At 41.3% G+C, this 27933-nt stretch overlaps 1 protein-coding gene across 1 annotated transcript in view; it reads right to left on the bottom strand.

The window, feature by feature from the left end:
* LOC125237555 (fez family zinc finger protein erm-like) overlaps positions 1-27933 on the bottom strand; it is a 109254-nt gene that overhangs the window by 59677 nt on the left and 21644 nt on the right. The window contains exons 2-6 of the mRNA XM_048144686.1: positions 25794-25841; positions 10942-11054; positions 6051-6215; positions 4767-4936; positions 3731-3738 (exon numbers count right to left, since the gene is read on the bottom strand). Of these exons, the coding sequence (XP_048000643.1) occupies positions 3731-3738; positions 4767-4936; positions 6051-6215; positions 10942-11054; positions 25794-25841 (504 nt within the window). The remainder of the gene's footprint in view (positions 1-3730; positions 3739-4766; positions 4937-6050; positions 6216-10941; positions 11055-25793; positions 25842-27933) is intronic.

Genomic DNA, 27933 nt, shown 5'->3' with positions numbered 1-27933 from the left:
GTTCGCTTTTCCCGTTAGATTGGCAATATCGCGGGGATGACGTCACGTGTTCTATTTCCCAATCGCGCAAAAACTTTTTAAATTCGCAAGAGCTGTAAGCGGGGCCGTTATCAGTCACCAATTCCGAAGGTATACCGTGCCGCGAAAACTGTTCCTTCATAAAATTTATGACTACCTTGCTAGTTATATTACTTAGCATTCCCACCTCGACATAGTTTGAAAAATAATCTACTAAGACTATGTAGTATTTTTTTCTGTACTCAAATATGTCAGAAGCCAATTTAGACCATGGCAAATCCGGCAACGTGTGCTGCAGAAGGGGTTCGCGACGCGGCGTCGGTGCATGCAGGGCGCATGAGTCACAAGCGCGTACGCGGCGCTCAACATCGGCGGACATGCCCGGCCAAAACATTACCTCTCGCGCACGACGCTTGCATCTATCTATACCAGGGATGTAACGGATGTGTTTTTAACGGAACCGGAAGCGGAAGCAGAAGTTTTGAATTCAGTTTAACGGAAGCAGAAGCGGAACCGGAACCAGAAGCGGAAGTTATAGATGTTAAAAACGGAAAGAAAAAATACCACATAGGTATAACATAAATCAAAATTAATTGAATTACCTAGAACTTTTAGGTGTTTACTGTTCAGCCTGTAATCAGCAGTTTGTAATCAGCCTTTAGGCCCACTTAGGTTTTAAAAACGAAAAGAAAAGTTACCTGATATTCTATCTTAAGTATATCATTACATTCATTACAATCCAAAAATTTTAATCACTTTGAACTTTAAGATGTTTAGTTATTTACTCACTAAAAATCATATAAGAATCCTTTTAAACCTTTATTATGCCGTAAAAGGTTTTAGAAACGAAACGAAAACTTACTCGTTAGGTAATACAATCCAAAATTAAATGGAGTGATTCTAAAAGAAGTAAACTGTATTTAATAAACAAAAGCTTAGCAGATTTATCTCCCGGCAGTTTGCTTCTAAGGGGATCGTAGATAAGCCCTGCACCACTGAATAGTTGTTCACTCGCTACAGAACTAGGTGGACAGGACAAATATTGGCGCGCAATGGAATGAAGCGATTGATGTTTAGTATCGCAGCACGTGGCAAGCGGAGAGATGAGCGAATGACAGGTATAGACCTGGCAGGCAATTATGGTCGCGCGATAAGTGATAAAATAGCAGGCCGTCCCTATCGCACTATTTGTAAGTGCGATAGGGACGGCCTGATATTTTATCGTCTATCGCGCGACCATGCTTCCCGTGCTGTTGGTCTTTGATGTACGCCGCTCATGTCCCACCGTCGCGCTAGGTTCCGACATCCGCTATAACTTCCGTTTGAAAAATAACAGAACCAGAACAGAAGCGGATGTGTAAAACGAAACGGAAGTTCCGTAGAAACGGAAGCAGAAGCAGAGCTCTGTTACATCCCTGATCTATACCTAGGTGCCCTTCGTGTATTTTACATAACATTTCATCGCGTAAACTGCGGGGAATGTAAACACAATCATTTTTAAATATTAACCCATCTATGACTTGCAACGACTCGCGATATGGCCAAAACATACTAACGCATTTGCTAACATCCCACCTGTATCTTGGCCACCCGTTGCGAATATACTGAATTATCGTTTTACATTCCTCGTCTTTTGCTGTATGTTGTTTAATTACGTTTAGTTTTTTATCACTAACCTGCACACTTTCAATTAAGAAACACGTTTGCAACTCGACCTCGTCGGTGACGCGGTCATGCATCAGTTCTGGAAGCGGCGCGCGCGACAGTGTGTCAGCTATATACATGTACTTACCGGGCGTATATTCAACCTTGAACTCGAACCCCTGGACTCGCATCATCATGCGCTGGAGCCGCGCCGGCACCGCAGATAGAGGTTTCGTGAACAGAGGTTCTAAGGGTTTGTGATCAGTCTGAACTGTCACCTCGCGACGCCCATAAATGTACTGCTTGAACCTCTCCACCGCAAAACAAATGGCCAACATCTCCTTTTCTATCTGAGCATACCGTGTCTGAGTGTCGGTGAGCGTGAGCGAGGCGAACTCCACGGGCCGCCCGCCCTGCAGCAGCACCGCGCCCACCGCCACGCTGCTCGCGTCTACGGATATCACCACCGGGAGCTCTGTCGAGTACAGCGCTAACACTGGAGCTGATGCTATTTTAGCCTTTAATATGTCAACAGCATTCGAATGATTACTATCCCAATTCCATTCAGAGTCTTTTTTCAGCAATCCTCGCAGTATAGCCACCGAATCCGAGTAGTTCTGAATAAACTTTGATAAATAGTTTACTACCCCGAGAAATCTCTCTAAACCCTTCCGATCCTCAGGATAAGGCATTTCCATGATGGCACGAACCTTCGAATCATCTGGGCGCATCCCTTGTTCATCAAATTTATGACCTAAATAGATAATTTCTTTAACAGAAAACTTACATTTTTCTTTGTTGAACCTGATTCCTATTTCCTTTGACCTCCGTAGGAAACTTTCCAGTCGAGCGTCATGTTCCTGTTGTGTACTGCCCCATACAATGACGTCATCGATGAAACTTTCAACACCATCCAAATCCTCTAGATATTGTCTTAACTTGGCGTGAAATACCTCAGGAGCACAATTTACCCCATAGGGCAAACGTAGAAACTGGTACCTACCGAATGGAGTCGCGAATGTGCAGAGGTCAGCGCTGGCGTCGTCCAGCTGCACCATCCAGAAGCCCGAGCGCGCGTCCAGCACGCTGAAGTAGCGCGCGCCGCGCAGGCGCACTGCCAGCTCGCTCACCGTGGGCAGCGAGTACTGCGCGCGCCGCACCGCGCGGTTCAACGGTCGAGGATCTAAGCAAACCCTAAGGTCGCCGTTTTTCTTTGCTACCAAAACAATAGCGTTAACCCATTCGGTAGGGTGCGAGACTTTTCTTACGACGCCAATTTTCTCCATACGCTGTAATTCAGCATGTAACTTGTCACGCATACCTAATGGTATTTTTCTCGTCGGGCATACTACTGGTGGAACATTGACGTCAACTACTATTTTATATTTACCAGGTAATTTTCCTAAACCCTCAAAAAGTTCCCCGTAGCTCTCTAATTGAATTCCATCAACCCTACGAACCAAACCCAGCGTCACACAGCCTCTCAGTCCCAGTACATTTCGACAATCCAAATCCGCAACAATACACTTTAAATCATATTGCTTATTTCTACAAGTTAACAGCAATCTACACTTACCTACGACAGGTATATCGTGTTTTGTATATGAATACGCTCGTTTACGCACCGGTTTCAATTCATTTAACTTTAATCCTAATTTTAAGTACTGGGCTTTCGATATCACATTCAACATAGCCCCCGTATCTAGCTTAAACACTATGCGTTTGTTATTACACGTCATCAATTCTAGCCATTCCTTAGCCGGTTTAGACTCAGAGTTCTGGTTAACTACATCAACATAAAACATACCGTCCTCGTCGTCCGAATCGTCCTCCTCCAGATCACACACCTGGTCCCGCGTCACTTTGCGTTGACGACACACTTTAGCGAAATGCCCTCTTTTATCACACACATAACACATTGCACTGTATGCCGGGCAGTGCTCGCCCTGAGCACACCAGCCGCCACCGCACGTCGCACAGGGCCGGCGCGCCGCCGCCGCCTGGCGCCCGCCGCGCCGCGCCCCGCGCCGGCTGGCGGCGCGCCGCCGTCCGCCGGTACCCGCGCGCGCTCCGTCGCGCGTACTCGATCCCCACACGGCGTCGACTCGAACGTCCTTTGTATCTCCGTCGACGCAACGACTTTCCTCGCGCGACATCTCCGCCGCCTGACAAATTTGCACCGCCTTTGTTAACGTCAAATCGTCCGTACGAAATAATCTATCCCTAACGACATTATTATTGATACCGCACACGATTCTATCCCGAATGAAAGTGTCCGTTAACTTATCGAATTCGCAGGTCTGACTTAACACTCGCAGCGCTGTAACCCATTCGTCGATGGATTCACCCTCCTCTTGGTTTCGTACAAAAAACTTGTAGCGAGCCACTGTGATATTCGGCTTCGTTCCGAAGTGTTCATCGAACTTTTTCAAAACAGTATCGATGTCCTCACTCTGCTTTTCTGTCAAGGAAAATGCAGTGTACATACACTACCGTCAAAAAGTTTAAGACCAAACACGATATATGCAAATAATCAACATTTCATGAAGTTCCTATGAGAATATTACTTTTCAGTACCTACAACCGACAAAATAAAGCGTATAACAATTTTTAAAAAGGGATCATAATAAGAAATAAAAGCTAAACGTTTTTCTCATCGAAAAATCCTCCTCGACGCTTTTTCACTTCCGAGCAGATTCTTGGCATTCTTGCTATAAGTTTGTGTAGCGTTTCTTGGCTAATGGATTTCCACTCGTATTGCAGTATCTCCCATAGAGCTGTTGCAGATGTCGGACATTGTCTTCGGACTCTACGGTCGAGTTCATCCCATAAAAGTTCGATCGGGTTAAGGTCTGGGGATTGCGGTGGCCAAATCATATTTTTTAACACACCTTGGCGTTCTTTATTGACTGTGTAGCTTCTACAGATCTTTGCTGAGTGTTTGGGATCGTTGTCTTCTTGCAGAACAAATGGGTTGCCGATCAATATAATAAGATTACGTTGTTTTCTATTGATTACAAATTTAGTTTGATGATTTTTAGAAGGGTTTATAACAATGACACTGAACATTGTGTTTGGTCTTAAACTTTTTGACGGTAGTGTATTCAGTGCCGAAATCGTCCAGCAGGTCTGTGAGGGCGTCTCTGAACTCGATCATGCCCTGCGCAGGTAGAGCCACCTGCGAGCGCGGCCCGCCGCGCGTGATCGTTTGCGAGACGCGCAGGAAGCGCCCGCGCGAGTTCTCTTTTAGGTCGAGGTAGTAACGCCTGTTGTCCTGCGGAAATACAGTAATATTAATTAATAACTGGTAAAACAATAAATAGGGTGCTTTCCTATACTTAATTTTTTTAAGCAGTGCACGAAATAAAGCACAAAATAATTAGAAGAAGAAATAATGAGAAGAATTCGCCCGTGTGGTGACGACGGGTTAAGAATTTCACCACCCCCTTTCTTCCCGTGGGTGTCGTAGAAGTCGACTGTGGGATATGGGTTAAATTATGGCGTAGGCGAGAGGCTGGCAACCTGTCACTGCAATGCCATAATTTGGATTTCTTTCAACCCCTTTTTGCAAAGAGTGGCACTGAAACTTAGTAGTTCGTGTGCTCTGCCTACCCCTTTATGAGATACAGGCGTGATTATATGTATGTATGTATGTAATTAGAAGAAAAATATGGACATAGTCGTGGCAGTGTCGTAGTGGCAGGAGGATCTGGCTGCGTCGGCCGAGCGACGAGTGTGGGACTCACCTTGAGCATCATCTCGGATCGAGCTTGCCTACTCGTTGTCCGGGTTTGGGGCCCGAGGCGAGCAGTAGCCGCCGTCGACATGGCAGGGAGATCTGGCTGCGTCGGCCGAGCGACGAGTGCGGGGCTCACCTTGAGCATCATCTCGGACTCGAGCTTGTCCACTCGTTGTCCGGGTTCTTGAGCATCATCTCGGATCGAGCTTGCCTACTCGTTGTCCGGGTTGGAGGGCCCGAGCGAGCAGTAGTCGCTGGCGACACGGCAGGGAGATCTGGCTGCGTCGGCCGAGCGACGAGTGCGGGGCTCTTGAGCCGCCGTCGACATGGCACATGGCAGGGAGATCTGGCTGCGTCGGCCGAGCGACGAGTGCGGGGCTCACCTTGAGCATCATCTCGGACTCGAGCTTGTCCACTCGTTGTCCGGGTTGGGGGGCCCGAGCGAACAGTAGCCGCCGTCGACATGGCAGGGAGATCTGGCTGCGTCGGCCGAGCGACGAGTGCGGGGCTCACCTTGAGCATCATCTCGGATCGAGCTTGCCTACTCGTTGTCCGGGTTGGGGGGCCCGAGCGAACAGTAGCCGTCGTCGACATGGCAGGGAGATCTGGCTGCGTCGGCCGAACGACGACTGACAAGTGTGGGGCTCACCTTGAGCATCATCTCGGACTTGAGCTTGCCGTCGTCGGGCACGTTGTCCGGGTTGGGGGGCCCGAGCGACGAGTAGTAGTCGCTGAAGCCGGACAGGTGGTCGCGGAACTCCGCCGCCGTCGACATCGCCAGGAAGATCTGGCTGCGCCGCCCGTCTGCGCCGATCTGGTGACAAATACAATTGATTAATAACGCTGTGATTGGTATTTCTAATAAGTCTGCCAAAGCAAGACTATATAAGTTATGGACCATAACATACGAGTGTTTTAGGAAAAATGTTAGAATGTCATAACAGTCATGATGAACCCAAAATATATTTTTTTTATCGTGACGCTGTATCAAATCAAACAAATATGAGTTAAATAGAGTTTTACAGAATATACAAACGTGGCTCCTGGGTTTACCTTCGACGTCTAATCATAGTCAAAAAGATGACAATATGCTGGAAGAATCTTTGAAAGGAACTTGGGGTGGACCCTATGGCGGTTGTCTATTGTTTGCCCGACAGTCATTTAACATAATATTCATTTGCCCGAATCTAACTTGCCTGAATTTCATTTGCCCGAATGATTTGTTTACCATAAAAATCATATGACATACTCGTTGTTTATCCGAATATTACCTTCCATAATCATACAATGCCATACTATTTGTTAGCCATATTATTAAGTGCAATAATATGGTTTCATAGAATATTCAAACGCCATAAGCAATTATTGCCATATTAATTGTTGCCCATATTATTACCTAACCTAACCTACTTTCTGATAGCAGTTTCATTTTCCAGGGGTCACAGTTCTAACCTAACCTAACCTACTTTTCCAGCAGTTTCATTTTCCAGGGGGTCGCGCAGTTCTAACCTAACCTAACCTACTGTCTGATAGTATTTTCATTTTCCGGGGGTCACAGTTCTAACCTAACCTAACCTACTTTTCAAGCAGTTTCCTTTTCCAGAGGTTCACAGTTCTAACCTAACCTAACCTACTTTCTGATAGCAGTTTCATTTTCCAGGGGGTCACAGTTCTAACCTAACCTAACCTACTTTCTGATAGCAGTTTCATTCTCTAGTCCTTCTAGTACCTATTATAGTAGTTTTCGATTCTGCCAAAGCACATTATGGAAATTGACTTTTCTGGACGCTAATTTGTATGACAAATGATGGTATGGAATGTGGTAATTACGGATTTCGATGATTCTGACAAATGACATTATGGAAACTGACTTTATGGGAAACAAAGTTTCTGGCACTAGATTAATATAGTAAACAATGATTATGGCATAAGATGTTATGAGAAACAATATTATGATTGTTGAATAGGATGGCAAATAAAATTATGGCAAATGAAATTCTGGCAAATGGGGGTATCCCCCCTATGGCGTACTGGGCGTACATAAGAATTTTTTATAAACAGATTTCCTTCTACAACTTTGCTGCAAGTTCGTCATAAACTTACCGGTTGGTGTACATAATCTTAGAAAAACAGACATGCTATACCAATATGTTACATAATGATACAACTGCATAAAGTATGGATTTTTTTAATCGACAGGAGTGAATTACTATTGTACAATATTTCCTATTTTTCGCACGTATACCGTATGTTTTATTTAAACTATGACGTCCATGACCTATCTAACCGACCGAATACTTAGACACAACAATGGTTTTAGTTAGCAACGTTCCTTGGATATACAATACTCTACGTCACATATGATAATTATACTAACACCTGCCCGAAAAAGTCCATGAAATTCCTAAACAAAATCAGACAGTATAATCGTCCATTTTACTTGGAAGCAACTCGCATATATTAATATGTTTCAAGAAATCGTATTTATAAAATGATATTCGCGTATCGGTGACAGTATCAAATATCGCGGCGATTGGCGCGGAACAGAAATGTCTATCTGCGAGTCACTTAAGTCTGTGTACGTTGATAGTATTCCATTTATTTTTGTAGAGAATGTTTGGAGTGACAGATTATGGATGTTCCACACGGTTGGTGTTTGTTACAAACAACGAAACAACCAAACACCATGGAACACAAACACGGCATCCCAAGGCCAGTTTGTCAACCACCCGTTCGATTTGTACAAAAAAAAACTGATATGATCATTGGCAAACCCCAAACAAAACAGTAACCTGTCCACACGTTCGTGTTTGTTGTTTGTATCTACGTTCGTGTTTATTGCTGGCTGCATGTCAAGCGTGTGGAGCTGATTATGCTGCCCATATATCATAAACCTAATTAAACTATCTCTCTCTCTCTCTCTCTCTCTCTTCTACCCTTCGGGTGTAGGCTAGGCCTCCTTGAACATGCGCCACTCATCACGGTTCTGTGCGATCTGGAGCCACTTCCTCCCAGCAGTCATTTTGATATCGTCCGCGCAACGCATCTGCGGTCTATTTTAAATTTGACGACGATTTTGTTAATGAATTGAGATTTTATTAAGTTTTATTTCGTCTTAAGGTTCTCCCCATTATCCTGTCGCCATTCAAAATAGGATCATGACGTGGCATTGTACAAAGTTGATTCTGCGGTCTAGACGACGCTCTTCTCCCCATGTTTTCAAGTTATTTTATTCGTGCGTATATGGCCAGCCCATTCCCACTTCAATGTTGCTACGCGTCTTATCACATCAGTGACTTTGCTCTGCTGTCTCAGCCACTTCGTTTAACGGTCTCTCAATATGACTCCAACCAGTTTTCTTTCTAATACCGCTTGTTGGGCAACACATAGCTTGTGTAGTATTTCCTTAGTCAATTAAACTATACATACAAAAAAAAACTAAAACATCTCAAAATGTGAGGAAATATTCACTGTCCAGTCCATCTTCAATTCTTTGAGTGCTACTACAGCCCAATAACAACCTTGATGCAACGATTTATATTTAGAAGATAACTTAGATAACTACAAATAAATACAAATACAAATAATTTATTATGAATAACATAAGTGTACAATGGTTTCTTAAAGACTAAGAACTGTACATTGTAAACCATTTAAAAGAGCTAGTGTTCGTAGAATTTAGTCAGAATTTCGTAGAAACGTCTTTATCTTGCGGATTTCTCCGAACATGGCTCAGTCATAATCATAATATAACTTATGTAACAATACACTTCATTATCAAACTGGTATTATGTCTGATCACCAGGGTTCGGAAATTCGGGAGCTAAGCTAAGCAAGTATGGAGTCAGCATCTTAAAAATAATATTATTTATGATTTAAATCCCGGGATCCCGGGATTGTATGCAACATCAGAAAATTGTTAATGTGTATCAATTGTCGTTGGGTTATGCCTTTTTTAGCACAAGCCGTTTTAACGATATGTCGGCAGCATGTACAAAAAGGACACGTGTTAGTCCATTTAAGGCCTTAATTTAGGTATTGTGTTTAGATGATAATATTGGTAACATAATATAACAACTTATATAATAATATATCATGACATTGACAAGTACTGAAATTTAACTGGGACATTACTGCTACCATCGTAAATTTTGAATTTCTGTATTCATTCGAATTAACATAAAATAACACGGCTACATCTTACCTCACATAAAAAAGTATTCCAGTATAAATCTCGTGCGATAACAATCAATCAATCAAAAGTCCAGGAATTCACAGCATAAACTGACGTTATTCGATGTAATACCACTAATTACAGAATCCAATCCATAAAGCAAATCATAAACCGTTGTTGAAAAGCCGTTGCATAACCGTTGAAGGTACGTGAAATTGACACCCGAAGGAAAAAAAAACGTTTGTAAATATTATTTGGAAGGGGTTCGGAAGAAGCTGTAAGTACAGTGAATACCAGAACTACAGTGGCAACGAGAAAATGTAAAAATAAGCTAATTAAAGACCTCCTCATTAATGTATGTCAGAAAGCACAGCTACCAAACCATTTTAACCCGATTCTTTCATTTAAAATTTCCAGTTTTATTTCATTACACCCTTTTATTGCTTTAAATACATTTCTATGGCTGTTATTCAAATTACGAGAAGTCCCGGGAAATTTATTAGTAAAACCAAATTGAGTCCGCCTCCATACTAGTCAACATCACGCAAAACAAAAGACTGAGGTCGAAGTTTAGGTATAGAAGCTCCCGAATTTCCGATCCCTACTGATCACTATCGCAAACGATATCAGCTTACATAATACCGGCCGACTCATTGATATGGCTGGAACATATTGATAGCAGTAATAATAATTGCTATGTTAAATATAATACCCGTTCCGTTACTTAGGTACCGGCCACATCAGAGCGTCGCGCGCCACGCCGCCGCCACGCCACCTGGGGCGCGTCTTACGTCCTTCCTATACAAAATGTACTGAGGAGACGTTTTTTGAATTACACTCAGGTGGCGTGGCGCGGACGTCCGTTGCGCGCCCCGAGACACGGGACGCTCTGATGTCGCCGGTCACTAAAGATACCTACCGCGGTTAAGTATGTACATGACAGGCAATCAATTTGAGTTGGCCACTATCGAACCTTTTCACAGTAAGCGCCCAAGCAACATCTAAGCTAAATAAAGCACGGTGTCAATAAGACATGGTTCTATACGGTACAACTTTGATAATTCGTTCGATCTATATGGGTAGGTATGGTATTTATGAAATCTGTGTGTCGCCAAGTCGCCATCTCTATGTTTGGTGTGGTGTCTATTCGGTACTTGACATGGCTTAATCTGGTGAAAATCACACGTACATCTACACAAAAGACTAATTTTACTTTAGTTTTAGTTCACTAAGTAGTCCTTAAGATTATTGCCATGCCCTAACAGGGTATAATCTACCTACCTTATAATATTTAAATACCATCCTATGTAAAATGAACATGGTTGCAATAAAGAATGATATGATACACTCTTCTGTAGGTACTTACCTCGGCGACCTTGATGAACCTGCCTCTCCTGTTCTGCTTCACGTCGAGGTAGAACCGCTTCGACTGGATCTGGAGCATCTTCGTGGCCAACTCCTGCTCCTGCGGCTGTTGACCTGAAAGGAGAAACACCCAGTCAATGCCCTGTTTCTATCAATACAAACTGGCCAAAACACAATCAAGTACTTCTTCTTCCTACCCCTATCCCATATTATGTGGGGTCGGTATAGGAGTGCAAATAGAAAAATAGCAAATGTTTTTTTTTTTTCAGAATTAAGAATTTAAGAATTATCTATATCCCGGTCAATGTGTCTAATGAAAATAACGGTGAATCATTCAAAACTCTTATTTAAGAAGAAGTACCTAAGTACTATCTATGACCGAACTAGCACAACAAATGAGGAGTGTCTTTTCAAAAGGGCTTATTTCCACTTTGAACTTTTTTTGGGAAATCGAGAAAAACATAATTCCACGGTATTGATTTTGAAATTAATAATTAATTTGCAAAATTGTAATATTGTAAGTTGACGTTAATGCTATGATTACATCAAACGTAACATGTGTACCTAAATCAATATTTAATTACCATATGTTTTTGAGAATTGAGCACTTTTGATGCGAACTTTTGGGAATTTAGCCCTTTTGTTGTGGCCTTGTAGCGTAAATGTTATTATTTTAAAATAGTTTTATTTTATTTTTGGATTTTGTATTAAGTTAGTTGATATCAATGTTGTTGTACTACATACATTGGTTTATCCACATAAATAATCATTACACATTCTTCAAAATTTGTTCTAAACTTTGATGTTACTCTTTTTTTTTATTAAAGATCAAGGCGAGACTTTTTGAGCTATAATCTCAAAACAACACGTAATTTTCTATACTAAGAAAAACTGCATTCATAGTTTAAAAAAAAGATAAAATGGAAATAAGCCCTTTTGAAAAGACACTCCTCAAATTAGAACTTTTACGAGAATTTTTTTTTTTTAATTCCCGACCGCGACGTAGTGGACCGATTTTCATGAAACATGGCTAAGAACACTCCCGACTAACTCAGCTTTCAGACAAAGAAAACTAAATCTAAATCGGTTCATCCGTTCGGGAGCTACGATGCCACAGACAGACACACACACAGACAGACAGACAAACAGACAGACAGACAGACACGTCAAACTTATAACACCCCGTCGTTTTTGTGTCGGGGGTTGAAAATACAATGAAAAACCGGTCAAGAGCGTGTCGGGCCACGCTCAGTGTAGGGTTCCGTAGTTTTCCATATTTTTCTCAAAAACTACTGAACCTATCAAGTTCAAAACAATTTTCCTAGAAAGTCTTTATAAAGTTCTATTTTTGTGATTTTTTTCATATTTTTTAAACATATGGTTCAAAAGTTAGAGGGGGGGGGACGCACTTTTTTTTCATACAATGAAAAACTACTTAGTAAGTATAAGTACATCTGTGTAGAATATTGCTTTCAAGTTCTTGAACAGTCTGAGGCTTTGTAACTGCGAACATTCATATCGATCTTCAGCTCAGGTCATAAAGGACAACCATAGCTCAGGACTTAAAGAGCATAAGCGCTTTTTAACCGCCGACGCAAGAACGACGGGCTGTTAGAAGCTTGACGTGTCTGTCTGTGTGTGTCTGTCTGTGGCATCGTAGCTCCCGAGCGGATGAACCGATTTAGTTTTTTTTGTTTGAAAGCTGAGTTAGTCGGGAGTGTTCTTAGCCATGTTTCATGAAAATCGGTCTGACACAATGTCGGGGGTTTTTTCAAAATTTTAATTTTGTGGTTCTTTGTCCATTAAACAATACCTGGAGCTGGTGGTGGCCTAGCGGTAAGAGCGTGCGACTTTCGATCCGGAGGTCGCAGGTTCGAACCCGGCTCGTACCAATGAGTTTTATGTGCGAAATATCATTTGATATTTGCCAGTCGCTTTTCGGTGAAGGAAAACATCATGAGGAAACCGGACTAATTCCAATAAGGCCTAGTTACCCTTTGGGTTGGAAGGTCAGATGGCAGTCGCTTTCGTAAAAAGTAGTGCCTACGCCAAATCTTGGGATTAGTTGTCAAAGCGGACCCCAGGCTCCCATGAGCCGTGGCAAATGCCGGGATAACGCCAGGACGATGATGACAATACCTGGAGCTGTTTTATAACTTACGCCTTTTTGAGCATATGGTAGTCGTTTGTTGTCAAAATCTACCCAGTAAAATAAATGTAGACAAAATTTAAAATTATACCTCGCCCATATCATCCTTGATTTTAAGGTTGCCGGGTTGTATGAGTTCATAAATATCATTAAAATGTGTTCATTTCTTCATCTTAATAAGGTGAATAAATTTATAAGGTACAGCGGGGCAAATCTCGACTGGGGGACAGTTGTAACTAATCCATTTTTTCCATTATTACACTATGATGTTGAGTTCTACATATATCCACTGAACACGCCTATTACCATATATAACCGGTGGACACTCTATTTAGTAATGCAAGCATTGTAAAACATGGAAAAAATGGACCAGTTACATTTGGTCCCCAGTCCAGATTTGCCCCGCTGTACCTTATAAATTTATTCACCTTATTAAGATGAAGAAATGAACACATTTTAATGAACTCGACTATACATTCGTACCTACCAAAGAGGATCTAGAATTATAGAGAGTTGCTGTCGAAGTAAAATGTGTAATCACAGTGCATAGACTGCCATCTCTTGCCACAGGCTTAAAACTTTTGAACCTCAGTTTTGACAATTTGGCCCATATTCTTAGCATTTATTGCATACACATGTGTTTACATAGGTGTTTTTATAGATTAGGTCACAACATGTCAGTATAAAATGTCAAATATTAAAATTAGCGCCATCTAGCTGAGCGTACCCCAAAGGTGCCATCTAGGCCACCGTACCTTTTTCTGTATGGTACTGAGGTACGTTTTTTTTTAGAATGTATCTGTCTATACGGAGTGATATATGTCTTCGGTACCTACACTACCTATAGATAATCTCACCGCCCAGGCATTATCGATCACTTAGGACCTAGATAGTCCCAAAACTGTTATCAGCCTAGCCCCGTTGACGTGATTGATTATGATGAGCCCTAGCGGCAGCTCTTACGCTAATTTATTCTCGTTACTTCAAACGGTTTATTGAAACTTATGGTTAGTTAGTAACACTGGAGAGTTCCGAAAAACTCATTGCTACGGGCCGGAATTTGAACCCATGACCTCCGGATAGAAAAACGCACACTTTTACCGCTAGGACACCACTGGTTCATTGACTTAATGAAATGTCGTTTGAGATATTAAATACTATAACAACACAATGTATGATTATCTCTCTTGCATAGGTCGACAAAAGACGCGCGATGGCATATGTCAATCTTCTTTTAATAAATAATATTTTTCTTATAACAAAAACTTACTACCTATCAGTGGCGGAGCGTCAATACAACTCGATTCCCAACGGGTTCCCTAAAATTCCATACAAAACAGATTCCAAAAACCCCTCCGGCTTTATCAATGAAAATTTTCACGCCCCGCCACTGCTACCTATATCAATTTTTAACCCCCGACGCAAAAACGACGGGGTGTTATAAGGTATAGCGTCCCCACTTATCTAGGCGTCGCGTGTCTCGGGGCGCGCAACGGACGTCTTCGCCACGCCGCCTGAATGTTATTCAAAAAACGTCTCCTCAGTACATTTTGTATAGGAAGGACGTAAGACGCGCCCCAGGTGGCGCGGACGTCCGTTCCGCACCTCAGGACATGTGTCTCTTAAGTGTGGCCGGTCCCTTAGTTTGACGTGTCTGTCTGTCTGTGTGTGTCTGTCTGTGGCATCGTAGCTCCCGAACGGATGAACCGATTTGGATTTAATTTCGTATTATTTCAAAGCTGAGTTAGTCGGGAGTGTTCTTAGCCATGTTTCATGAAAATCGGTCCACTATGTCGCGGTCGGGAGTTTTTTCAAAATTTTAAATTTTTGAGCATATGTTTTTATATCCGAAGCCGGGGCGCGTTGCTAGTAGTATTGTAGACATATATTTCAGTTTTCGTAAAATAAGTCGTAATTTTTACTAATACTAAGTGCTAAGTACTTTTATTTTTTTTAATCATTAGTATTCTAATTAATTCTGATGAATAGTCCAGTCAACTGGTCCCAGACAGTTTTATATGTATGTTGTAATCGTGTATACATAATAGGCGAGACGACTAAAAAAAACTAATTAGTCCATCAGTTACATTATGAAAGAATTTTAGACACGTATTTTTCCTTTTTCTCGTAAACGAAAAATGACGATGGTACAGTGCGTTGAAGTTTCGCGTGACGTCACGCCTAGGTACAATTTTTTACTTAGAAATGACGTCACAAGCCCGGAACTTTGATGCTGAATCTTTGTATTTTTTAATTAATTAGAAAAAGCGAAAAATATGTGTTCAGTATTATTGGACGATCTAACTGACGGACTAAACAGAATGCCATTTTTTATGTAGTCGTCATCCCTATATAGCCGTTGGCTTACGCCGTGTCTTGCGTGGGCGACCGCGCGACCGTCGCCGTCGCGTCTCATACTTCCATATCGATAAGGTTTGATTTCGTATGCGTCGCATCGCCGTCGCGCGACCATCGCGCGACCGTCGCCCACGCAAGACACGGCGTTATCTAGTAGGTACAGCCAGCAACACACCTATAAATACAGCCAAAGTGTCAAAAATATAGCTGTGGTATACAGGACTATTGCTATTGGCGTGTATACATGCACATAAACTTTGGTTTGGCGAAATTGTAGCAGTAAGCATGTTTGTAGTGTTATTAGGAAAAAAAAAAACTTATCTTTGGCACTTTGGCTGTATTCATAGATGTGTTGCTGACTGTACCTAATATAAAATTGTAATTAAGCAATCTGGAAGAGGTCGCATCGCATAAAATTTCTATTGATGATCTGTCTGGCCACAATACTATTTAAATAATGGGTAAGTTAAGTTTGGATGTGACAATATTATTATAGTATGAATTTTCTGAGATGAACTTTTCGCTTTAGCCGTATTCCGTAATCTGTTAAACAACGGCCTTTGTTTCTATTATTCCCGGCGGCTAGCTCCCGTTTCCACAGCACGTGCTAAAGTCTCAGTGTAGTTAAAAAGCAACTATCATGATAGCAATAAAGTTCAAATTTATTAAACAGTCTGCAGTATGCAAGTAACTTTTGGTAACAAAACGTGTTATCTCCGAAAGGTCTTTTTATGGATTTGAACCTTATTACTATCATGATAGTTGCTTTTTAACTACACTGTGACTATAGCACGTGCCGTTCAAACGGGAGCTAGCCGCCGTGAATAATAGAAACAAAGGCCTTTGTTTAACAGATTACGGCTAAAGCGAAAAGTTCATCTCAGAAAATTCACACTATACCTCTGCCAACTCGACGAGCGGCGTGGGAAGTAGGCAGAGACATAGTGTGGCCGCGCTACTCGTCACGCCGCTCGTCATGCTCCTCGTCATGCCCACCGCTCCCTATTTTGTCGGTTTTTTTGGAGCGAGTCAAAGGGCCGTCAACAACCTAGTGCGATAATCACGCGAGGGCAGTGTGTGGCCGGAGAGGGCACATCGCGGCAGCGCGAGGGGCATAGTGTGGCAGAGGTATATGAGCCAAGAAGCTTGAAATAAATGTTTTTTTTTAGGTTATCAGGCCGAACCGATACCGATGTCAACAAAAGTAAAAATACTTATTTTGACCGGGATATAGACATTAGGGACCGGCCACATCTAAGAGACGCATGTCCTGAGGTGCGGAACGGACGTCCGCGCCACGCCGCCTGAATGTAATTCAAAAAACGTCTCCTCAGTACATTTTGTATAGGAAGGACGTAAGGCGCGCCCCAGATGGCGGCGGCATGGCGCGCGCCGCGCCGCCTGGTGGCGCGTCTTACGTCCTTTCTATAGAAAATGTACTGAAGAGACGTTTTTTGAATTATATTCAGGCGGCGTGGCGGAGACGTCCGTTGCGCGCCGCAAGACATGCGTCTTATGAGTGTGGATGGTAGCTTATAGACCGTGATTACCTTTTTGATTTTTGTCGAGCTCCCGATAGATAGTTTTCCGTGATCATGATGCATGCAACTGCGTCGAAATATCGGGAGCTCGACAAAAATCAAAAAGGTAATTACGGTCTATATCCCGGTCAATATAAGTCTAATCAGGGGCGGCTCACTCCGCGATTCTATCGTCGCGCTACAAGTACATGCCGGCGGCCTCGAGTTCGCGGCCCATTCAGTGGTGACGACCTTCGCGCGGCGCAATAAAATTCAATGTCGGCTGCTCTCGTGCGAGCCGTTTGTTACTGTAGGTAAAATTTGGAATGGCGGCATTTTGTGCACATCAAAGGAGTGAGCCTTCTGTACTTGTACTATTATATAAAATAAATAAATAAATATTATAGGACATTATTACACAGATTGACTGAGTCCCACGGTAAGCTCAAGAAGGCTTGTGTTATGGGTACTCAGACAACGATATATATAATATACAAATACTTATATACGTACTATTATATATTCTGTGGTCTAATGAAAATAACCGTGAATCATTCAAAACTCTTAAAAGTAAAAAGTTGTTGTTACCATGTATAAAGGGACTATCTACACTCAGGCGACGCACGTCGTAAGACGCGGAACGGACGCCAGCGCCGCGCCGCCCAAGTGTATTAGGTAATTTAAAAACGTCTCCTCGGTACATTTTGTATAGGAAAGACGTAAGACGCGCCAAGCGCGTCGCGTCTTAGGACATGCGTCGCCTGTGTGTGGATATGGATAGTCCCTGAAAGTCATACCGCCGACCAAAGTCAGTACCGATGATCAATATTTTTTTAAACATTGCGTATAAATATGACCTGTAAAACATTTTTTTTTACCAATAAAGATCTGTATTCTGTATTATGTACAAAACAGTATCAGGTGATTCCATTACGCTTGTACGGGTGACACCTTACATTCTCAGAGCTAAATTGAACCTTGCGTCACTAACATAAGGTCGACGACTTGACGTGTAGTGTACCCGTCTAAAATTAGAAGAGTTCAACGCCCTCCGCGAGATTATTCAATACGTGAAATTTCGTCAGCGGCCGCTATGCCTGCCTTTATTATCTTAAAGGGGAAATTATATATGTGAGTTTCCATAGAAAAGAGTCCTTCATCAGGAGAGCGTACACCCATCTTAAAGGCCGGCAACGCACTTCCAACACCTCTAGTGTTTCGGGTGCCCATGGGTCCGGCGGTGATCGCTTACCATCAGGCGACCTGTCTGCTCGTTTGCCTCGTATCCCATTAAAAAAAAGGGACGCTCATCGGCAATAGGGTCGAATTAATATCGGAATTTCAGGTTTCACTTGAACCATATGTGAGTGTGCACGGGAAAACGTCCCACTTTGTCGATTGCTATAAAGCCGCTTTGTCAGTTTATTCATATAAAGATACAAGTAAATCTCGCCTTAATGGTAACCGACAAAGTGGGACGTTTTACTAAACACGCTCACATATGTGGAAAGAAACATAAGCTTGCGAAGGTTTTCAATCATATATTTAAATAAGTACATATTTCGTCACTACTTTTCAAAAAACTTGTATCTTCGTCTGTCAATGAAAAGAAAATTGTAGTAAGTATGTATGGAATGCATATAGACTTACTGCGTTTTAACTTTGAGGAGCAGCGTGAGATACGAGATTTTTTAAAAGTAGTGACGATATATCGGTTTTGACGACTAGTTTCGAGTCATACATAGAGAGCCATCATCAAACGTGGATTCTCACGGCGGCTAAGATTCCGTATATTGTGCACTCATCAATTCATCAGGAGCCCATTTCTCGATAGTTATTACTCTAATAATATTAGTATGTTGTCATGGCAAATTTCAAAAAATTTCGATATCGAAAAGTGTCAAAATGAAGAGGCATACTCAAAGGTTATGACAGATGGCGCAACCATATTAGTCCATTGCACAGATAAAGAATTTCATACGTGAGAGCGAGAAAATGATATGTTTTTTCTCTCTTTCTCACATATGAATGACAGTGACATGCCTAGGCACTTGCACAGGCGTCACCTTGCGGGATAAAATGTCAGTTTGCCTCCTCATTCTAAAACGTCAAAAACTTTTCTAGAGGCTGTTATTGCGTCTGTCATCAAAGTGACCACTGTTGAGCCTTACGTGTTAGTAATAAGGTATAAAACGGTGAACGCGTAGACGGGTAATAAAATGTAAGTGCCGTCTGGGTACGGCGCGACCGATGGGAGCGGTCATGGGGCAAGGTCAATGAACCCCGCTTCAGGAGGTTTTCTGCGAGACGTCTCAATGAATAACTAAAACCGAAGAGGATCGAGTATTATAGAGAGTTACTGTCGAAGTAAAATCGTCAATAATTTAAAAAAAACTTGTATCTTCGTCTATCAATGAAAAGAAAATTGTAGTAAGTATGTACGGAATGCGTATAGACTTACTGCGTTTTCACTTTGAAGAGCAGTGTGAGATACGAGATTTTTTCAAAGTAATGACAAAATGTGTAATCACAGTGCATAGACTGCCATCTCTCGACACAAGCTTAAAACTTTTGAACCTCAGTTTTGACAATTTGGCCCATATTCTTAGCTTGATATGTGTTAAAATGTCAAATATTTTTATTAGCGCCATCTAGCCGAGCGTTCCCCAATGGTGTAAACACCATCTAGGCCACCGTACCTTTTTTTCTAGGGTTTTGAGGTACGTTTTTTTCTTAGACTTATCCGTCTATACCATAGAGGAATAAGTAAGGGAAGAGTTGTAACTCCATACATCAGTAAATGCGAGTTATTTGTAGTGACATCTATCGTCATTCACTCGTCAATCACGCGCCAACTAGCGTAAATTATCAGTACTGCTACTTGTCAATAGATGTCACGACGAACAAAAAGTCTATTGCTCAACAATTTTTAGCTAATATTACAATAGTATTAATCAGTACTTTGCTTTCAATTACTTCACCTTATAATATAAGGTATAAACTGTTTTAATATTACATTTTTGGCAGACGCAACACTGTCGGCACCTAGCGTCGAGTAGCAGTACTGATAATTTAAGCTAGTTGGCGCGTGATTGACGAGTGAATGACGATAGATGTCACTACAAATAACTCGCATTTACTGATGTATGGAGTTACAACTCTTCCCTTACTTATTCCTCTATGGTCTATACGGAGTTACATATCGTCCCTACTTTGAAAAAAATCTCGTATCTCATGCTTCTCCTCAAAGTTAAAACGCAGTAAGTCTATATGCATTCCATACATACTTACTACAATTTTCTTTTCATTGACAGACGAAGATACAAGTTTTTTTCAAAGTAGTGACGATATGTCTTTGATATTACATATTACTAATACTAATCTCATTATGTGAGGAGCAGCGGGGCAAATCTCGACTGGGGGGCAAATGTAACTGGTCCATTTTTTCCATGTTTTACAATGTTTGCATTATTAAATAGTGTCCACCGGTTATATATGGTAGGCGTGTTTAGTGGATACATGTAGAACTCAACATGTAATAATGGAAAAAATGGATCAGTTACAATTGTCCCCCAGTCGAGATTTGCCCCGCTGTACATACACGTTGGGCCAGATTAGCCTGAATAACCCGTTTTTTTTTATATATAAAAACAAGCAAAAAATGTGGCATGACTTTTGTAATTTTTAGAAAAAAATAATTTTCTTTGGTGTTAATACTTTTTTTACAATTCTGTATACTTTCACATAGCATCTAATAAGTCATTACCAAAAAATAAACTTTTGGAGTTTTGTATACACAGTGTGCCTGAATAACCCGAAATATTTTAGCCACGCATTTTTGATGTAAAAACGAGCAAAAAATGTTACATAACTTTTATAATTTTTAGAGAAAAAAAAATTTTGGTAATTTTTATTTTCGAATATTTTACATAACATTTAATAAGTCAGATCAGAATCAAAAAAATGTCTTGTGAGTTTTTTTTTAAATTTTTTTTTTGAAACCTAAATTTTGTGTGTATAAACCTAAATACCAGTTTTTCTTGTAAAAGTTTATACAGGTGCTAAAGTTTTTACAAGTTTACATATTGAGGTCCGCCGAAGCGGAAAAATCAAGGTTTTTTCCACACTCGTATCGTAAGCCGTATCGTATATAACAAGGAATGCATAACGGCTATTAATTAGAAATCGATTACATGCAGCTTGCATCACTGCTCATTGAATTTCAGTGCAAGTTTCATAAGTGCATTTGCCAAATATACTGTTACAAAGAAAATTAAGAATTTGCTTTGAAAATTATGAAGGGCTGGTGGCCTAGCGATAAGAGCATGCCGGGATGCGAAACCCTATCTGTCTGCGAACATTAGACCGACCTCGTACGACCGAGCTAAGCGGAGGCGCCGGAGCGGTTTCCGAGATCGTCGGTATATATAAATAAATATACAAGAATTGCTCATTTAAAGGTATAAAATTGTTTATGGTAGGGGAGATAGGGGAGCATTGGGCACTTTTTTACTTAAGCCTTAATAAAAATGCAATTTTTTAACAAAATCAACTTTTTACTCCTTATATTAGTAGCACATATATTTGGCTTCAATTATAACGAAGAACACTTATACAATTATAATCAGTCTCAAAATTGCAAGAGATTTTCTGAATACTGTCAAAAGTGCCCAAACCTCCCAATGGTCGGGAGGTTTGGACACCTCAATGGGAGGTTTGGGCACTGTATTAAATAGGCCACTTAATGGTAAATTACTTGAATATTAAATAATATAATCATAAAATTTGCAATAAAATCAACAAACAATCAACTGTTTTAAACTATAAGTACTCAAAACAAAAAAATACTACAGATTTAGTACTCAATACCTACTCAGTATTCTTACTGGTATTTTTTTATTTATTGCACATGCATAGTCATAAGCCAACTGACGCGTTTGCACTTTTGAAAGTCCATAATTCAATTTAGAAGATATGAGGTATACTCTGACAGTTTTGCTTCTTCATCTTCAGCGAATATTTGGCAAGATATGAATTTAGAAGAAACATCCTTTACAGTGCCTTGTTTTAAATATCTTTGGAGATTTGATCTAGGTATGTCGTATTTATTTGCAGTCGCTTTAATTTTTGTTCCCTTTGTAATTTCTTCTATGGCACGTAATATTATTTCTTTTGGGATTTCGCGTCGCTTATTTTTCTTTTTAAATTCAAACGGCATTTTTCTAGAAAAAATAATATAATAATTAGTAACACAAACAATAATAAAACATCAAAAGTATTTAGTATTCAAATTGAATATTTACATGCAATTTAAACCCGTCACAGAACTTACTTTTTACAGCGATTGCCGAAACAAACAATAGTGGCGGGAGCATTGGGCATGCCCAAACCTCCCTTTAAAATTAGTGCTCAATGCTCCCCACTCCTTCATTTCACAAATAAATTCAAATATGTTTTTTGTAGTCTAATGTTTTACCTTAATTTATACGTTAATATTAGCTTTCGTAAACACATAACTAGATGACAATACAGAAACTTACGGCTTTACGCAGATCACGTTGTTATTTCCTTCGAAATCACATCAAAATATTTACTTTTGCACGCACGAAACGATCGACACCATGTGACACTGACAACTAATCAAAATGGCAGATGACATTAGCCTGAGCGGTGTTGCCAGTTAGTAAGCTAAACTACCACAGTATACAAAATTAAGTACCATTCATACGACCCGACTTACAAGGTCGTGCCCGAACCTCCCGACTGCCCAATGCTCCCCTATCTCCCCTACAGGAAATGCCCTGTATTACCTATCAACATTTTGCTATGGAGGAAATTCAGCAATGGCTTCGTCAAGGGTTCCAGCTGCAGGTTCCACAGTTCTCGCTATTTTTTTTATACTACGTCAGATGCAAATAAGTATACGGTCCGCCTGATGGAAAGCGGTCACCGTAACCTATAGACGCCTGCAACTCAAAGAGTGTCACATGCGCGTTGCCACCCCATTAGAAACTTGTACATTCCCTTTTGCTGTGTTAAGTATAAGTACACAGCAAAAAGGAGCCTAATAAACAATCGGTTGCGATGGTTCTTTTCTTTCTTGCCGGTGCCATAATGGATACCCCCCACCAACTGAGGGTGGACTGAAATCTTCTCGAGGCTGAGGCGTAGGGTTAGAGCCGGCGTAGCTTTATTTGACCTTCATATGCGCATTGTATATGCTTACTTGAAAAATCAATATTTCATTTTAATTTTTCAAAAGAACTGAAACAAATCAACACAGAAATTTTGGTAGCCTAGTCTTTAGGGTCACCAGACTTCAGGAATTTTGGCCGTTTGTCAAGAATGCAGCCGAGGAAATGTCAGGAATTTCAACGCGCTTACCGCGACGTCATTGTCGCATGGAAACACTAACTCCCAGGGTACGTAACCGAATGGCACAAACGCTCACGAAACGAAACGCTCGTAGATATGTATCTCTATCGCTCGTGCGTATTGGCGCGACAGAGCCAGACTACCTTTCGCGGCGTTTCGTTTTCGATCCGCGTCGCAGAAATGCCATTCGGCTACGGCACCTGACCCCGTAGCCGAATGGCATTTCTGCGACGCGAAACGAAAACGAAACGCCGCGAAAGGTAGTCTGGCTCTGTCGCGAAAATATTATCGTAAGCGTTTGTGCATTCGACTACGCACACAGGACACTATAGGACGTTCACTTTCAGAGTTTTTAAATTAAGAATAAAAATTACAACTGAAACTAAAATGCACTAACTTCAATTGAGTTTTGCTAAGCATTATACTCTCCTAGATGGATTGCAATATTTTCAATCATTTGCTAAGCCATGTCCATGTGCCATTTCCCATTTTTTTTTAATTATAAATGGGCTTACTCTTAGCCACAGACTAGCCAAAGGCAAAGACGTGGCCTACGATGGAGTGAGCTCGCCCAGAAGATGCCTGTTCACTCTTGATTTGAAGGTGAAATGAAATCATATCATACCCAAGAATGAATCCAAACGCAAACCGTTTTTTTTTTCTGAATGACTTTACGCTTGAAAGATAATTAACCATTATGCATGAATATGAGAAGTCAAGAACGTGTAAGGTTTTTTCGAACTTAATATAATACAGCTCGAGTTTTCCCACCCACAGATTACTTCTAATAGAGGGAGTGTCTTATATGCCTCGGTTACCAAACATTAGCGTTCGTGCTCCTTCTGCTACGTATTATATCACTTATTTTCACGTTTACATTTACATCTAGTGTCCTTAGGGTTGACCAGGCTACGTATCTTCAGAAAATTGTCATAACCTTGCAAGAGTTGCAAGTTACGACCAAACCACCTTGCCCAAAAGTGAAATAGAGACTGGATCTTGGGCCTATTTTTCTTTGTTTTAGCTCACTACGTGAGCTGCCGAGTTTTCTATGGTTCCTCACAAGCGTGGTCTGTAGGTGGTAATCTATGTACCTCCAAAGGGACCGACCAGATGTTATTGATTACTTTGCCTTCCACGAGTAAGGGAAAAAGTACATCCTTACTTCCTTATTTATTTAAAATGGGTATTTATATACATCATAAATGCTTGTCAAACGTAACCCGTCAGGAGTTTGAAAACTTTGCAGTAAGGTGCATTAGGGTAATTCCGAATGACAGAAGTGCTCTGGTAATTCCGAAAGGGGAATCTTGATATGATTGAAATAATGGCGATTTTTATGCGACTTTCGTAATTAGAAGACTTTTGGAATTACCCTAATGCACTATATTTTAGGCAGCGTTCCCACTTATGCGTCGCGTGTCTCGGGGCGCGCAACGGGCGTCCGCGCCACGCCGCTTCAGTGTAATTCAAAAAGCGTCTCCTCAGTACATTTTGTATAGGAAGGACGTAAGGCGCGCCGCCAAGCGGCGCGGCGCGCGCCCCGCCGCCGCCACGCCACCTGGGACGCGTCTTACGTCTTTCCTATACAAAATGTACTGAGGAGGCGTTTTTTGAATTACACTGAAGCGGCGTGGCGCGGACGCCCGTTGCGCGCCCCGAGACACGCGACGCTCTGGTGTGGCCGGTCACTTAAAGGTTTATAAGTTATAGGGCATTCTTACACAGATTCGCTAGGCCCCACGGTACGCCAAGTAGGGTTATATTGAGTGTACTCAACACAGACAACGATATACTGATGTGCCGACGGAAAGTTTCCAAAATCCTGAAATTTTCACATAGGAAAACTTCGGAAACTTTCCATACTTTGTATGGACAATTGAATAGCTGAAACTTCCCATTTCATAAATTAAAATTCCCTTTATTTTTCGTTAAAGTTTCGTGAATTTTTCAAGTTTAAGATTTTTCTGTAAAGCCTCCGCCACACATAAAGCGTTTTGATAGCGTAGCGTCAGCGGAGCGCAATGATAGCGGTGCGCCGGATGAACGCTGGCGTTCCGCTCGCAATCCGCGCTCGTTAGTTCCGCTAGGCGCAACGCCAGCGTTCGTCCGGCGCACCGCAATCAATGCGCTCCGCTAACGCTCCGCCTACGCTCTCAAAACGCGCATGTGTGGCCGAGCTTTTAAAATCCAGTAAAACTGTACACTACAGCGAGCCAAGCGTGCATTCAATGCGACCAATCGCGTGCGAGATGCAAGATCGTCAATCAATCGCGTTATAGCTTTCAAACAAGAATGTTCCGTGGAAATTAACATGTACAGTCAGCCAAAAAAGTGGTTTACCACTTTTCAACCTTGTGTTTCAAATAGAGTCTAAAAGTGGTAAACCACTTTCTTGGTTGACCATACTTAAACTGTTAGTTTTCGATAAGAAATAAGGTAATCACTTACCGGAGTCAAAATTGTTCCCTCCCGCGTCCATGCCTTGACCATGATATTCTGAAATGAGAAAATAATCATAAAAACTCACGCCAAATTTGTAGAGAGCCTAGTTTAATTGTTTGTATTTTTAACTCTCATCTTTACCACATTTTTCTTAGTCTCTTCAAAATACAAGTTCATTTACAAATAACTAAGTAGTTTTAGTCTGAACTAAAGTTACGTTTCCACCAAAGTTGAGCAAAGTGAATATACATAAAATAAATGTCATATACAAAGAAAGTGATCAAGGCAAGGCCTCAAAGTGTCCCGAGCTGGAATCGAACCAGCGTTCTCCATTTACCGGGACACTTGGAGGCCTTGGTCACGTTTTTAGGGTTCCGTAGTCAACTAGGAATCCTTATAGTTTCGCCATGTCTGTCTGTCCGTCCGTCCGTCCGTCCGTCCGTCCGTCCGTCCGTCCGTCCGTCCGTCCGTCCGTCCGTCCGTCCGCCCGTCCGCGGATAATCTCAGTAACCGTTAGCACTAGAAAGCTGAAATTTGGTACCAATATGTATATCAATCACGCCAACAAAGTGCAAAAATAAAACATGGAAAAAAATGTTTTATTAGGGTACCCCCCCTACATGTAAAGTGGGGGCTGATATTTTTTTTCATTCCAACCCCAACGTGTGATATATTGTTGGATAGGTATTAAAAAATGAATAAGGGTTTACTAAGACCGTTTTTTGATAATATTAATATTTTCGTAAATAATCGCTCCCAAAGGAAAAAAAAGTGCGTCCCCCCCTCTAACTTTTGAACCATGTGTTTAAAAAATATGAAAAAAATCACAAAAGTAGAACTTTATAAAGACTTTCTAGGAAAATTGTTTTGAACTTGATAGGTTTAGTAGTTTTTGAGAAAAATACGGAAAACTACGGAACCCTACACTGAGCGTGGCCCGACACGCTCTTGGCCGGTTTTCTTTGGATACTTATGACCTTTATTTCATGTACATATATGAAGTATAATAAGTGTGACTACTTAAGCCTCCGCCACACATGAAGCGTTTTGATAGCGTAGCATTAGCGGAGAGCCAATGATAGCGGTGCGCGGGACGAACGCTGGCGCCGCTCGCAATCCGCGCTCGTTAATTCCCGCCGGCGTCCGCTACGCGCACCGCTATCATTGCGCTCCGCTAACGCTCTGCTTACGCTCTCAAAACGCGCATGTGTGACCAAGCTTTTAAAATACAAATTAAAATATTTTCTATGAAAATAATTTATTCTTAGAGTGCGAAGTGAATATGTTTATTAAGAACCAATGGAAAGTCTCATGATAGCCACACTGGTGGAAACGCAGTGTTACCACGGCTGTTACCGTAATGAATCCAATCTATTTACCTCGTAAAGTCCTAACATGACAAGCACATGTCAATACATTTCGACTATTGGTATTAGTCTTGTCTACTAATCCAATTAGTTAATTACTTTCGTTAATTTTAAGCCATTGCCCCACTGTGGGATACACATACAGATATTCTGACTTTAATCACTACATAGTATAAAACAAAGTCACTTTTTCTGTCCCTATGTCCCTATGTCCCTTTGTATGCTTAAATCTTTGAAACTACGCAACGGATTTTGATGCGGTTTTTTTTAATAGATAGAGTGATTCAAGAGGAAGGTTTATATGTATAATAACATCCATTAAATAGTGGAGAAGTACTGTTATTTTTGAGGTTTCTAATGTGATGTCGTAAATAATTACATGCGGGTAGATTATATTTATTTGTCTACCCCGAACATTTATATAAATTAATATCGGGTAGTTTTGTGTTGTTTACATCTCCGGTGACATTTTGCTGGGACGTCAGTCTTCCGCGACCACGGCCAGTGCAACCTGGCCGAAACGTTGGGAAAAAAGGTAAAAATAATGTTAATTAATCGCATTCGACCTGTATGTGACTTTAAATATGTGTACAAAGCGCGAGAACTTAGTGTTATCTTGATAAGGGATAGGGATAGCGATAGGGATAGCGATATCACTACATAGTATAAAACAAAGTCGCTTTCTCTGTCCCTATGTCCCTTTGTATGCTTAAATCTTTGAAACTACGCAACGGATTTTGATGCGGTTTTTTTTTTTAATAGATAGAGTTATTCAAGAG

The sequence above is a fragment of the Leguminivora glycinivorella genome, chromosome 21 (assembly GCF_023078275.1).
Source record: "Leguminivora glycinivorella isolate SPB_JAAS2020 chromosome 21, LegGlyc_1.1, whole genome shotgun sequence".
Classification (NCBI taxonomy): Eukaryota; Metazoa; Arthropoda; class Insecta; order Lepidoptera; family Tortricidae; genus Leguminivora; species Leguminivora glycinivorella.
This window is presented reverse-complemented; position numbering and strand designations above follow the sequence as displayed.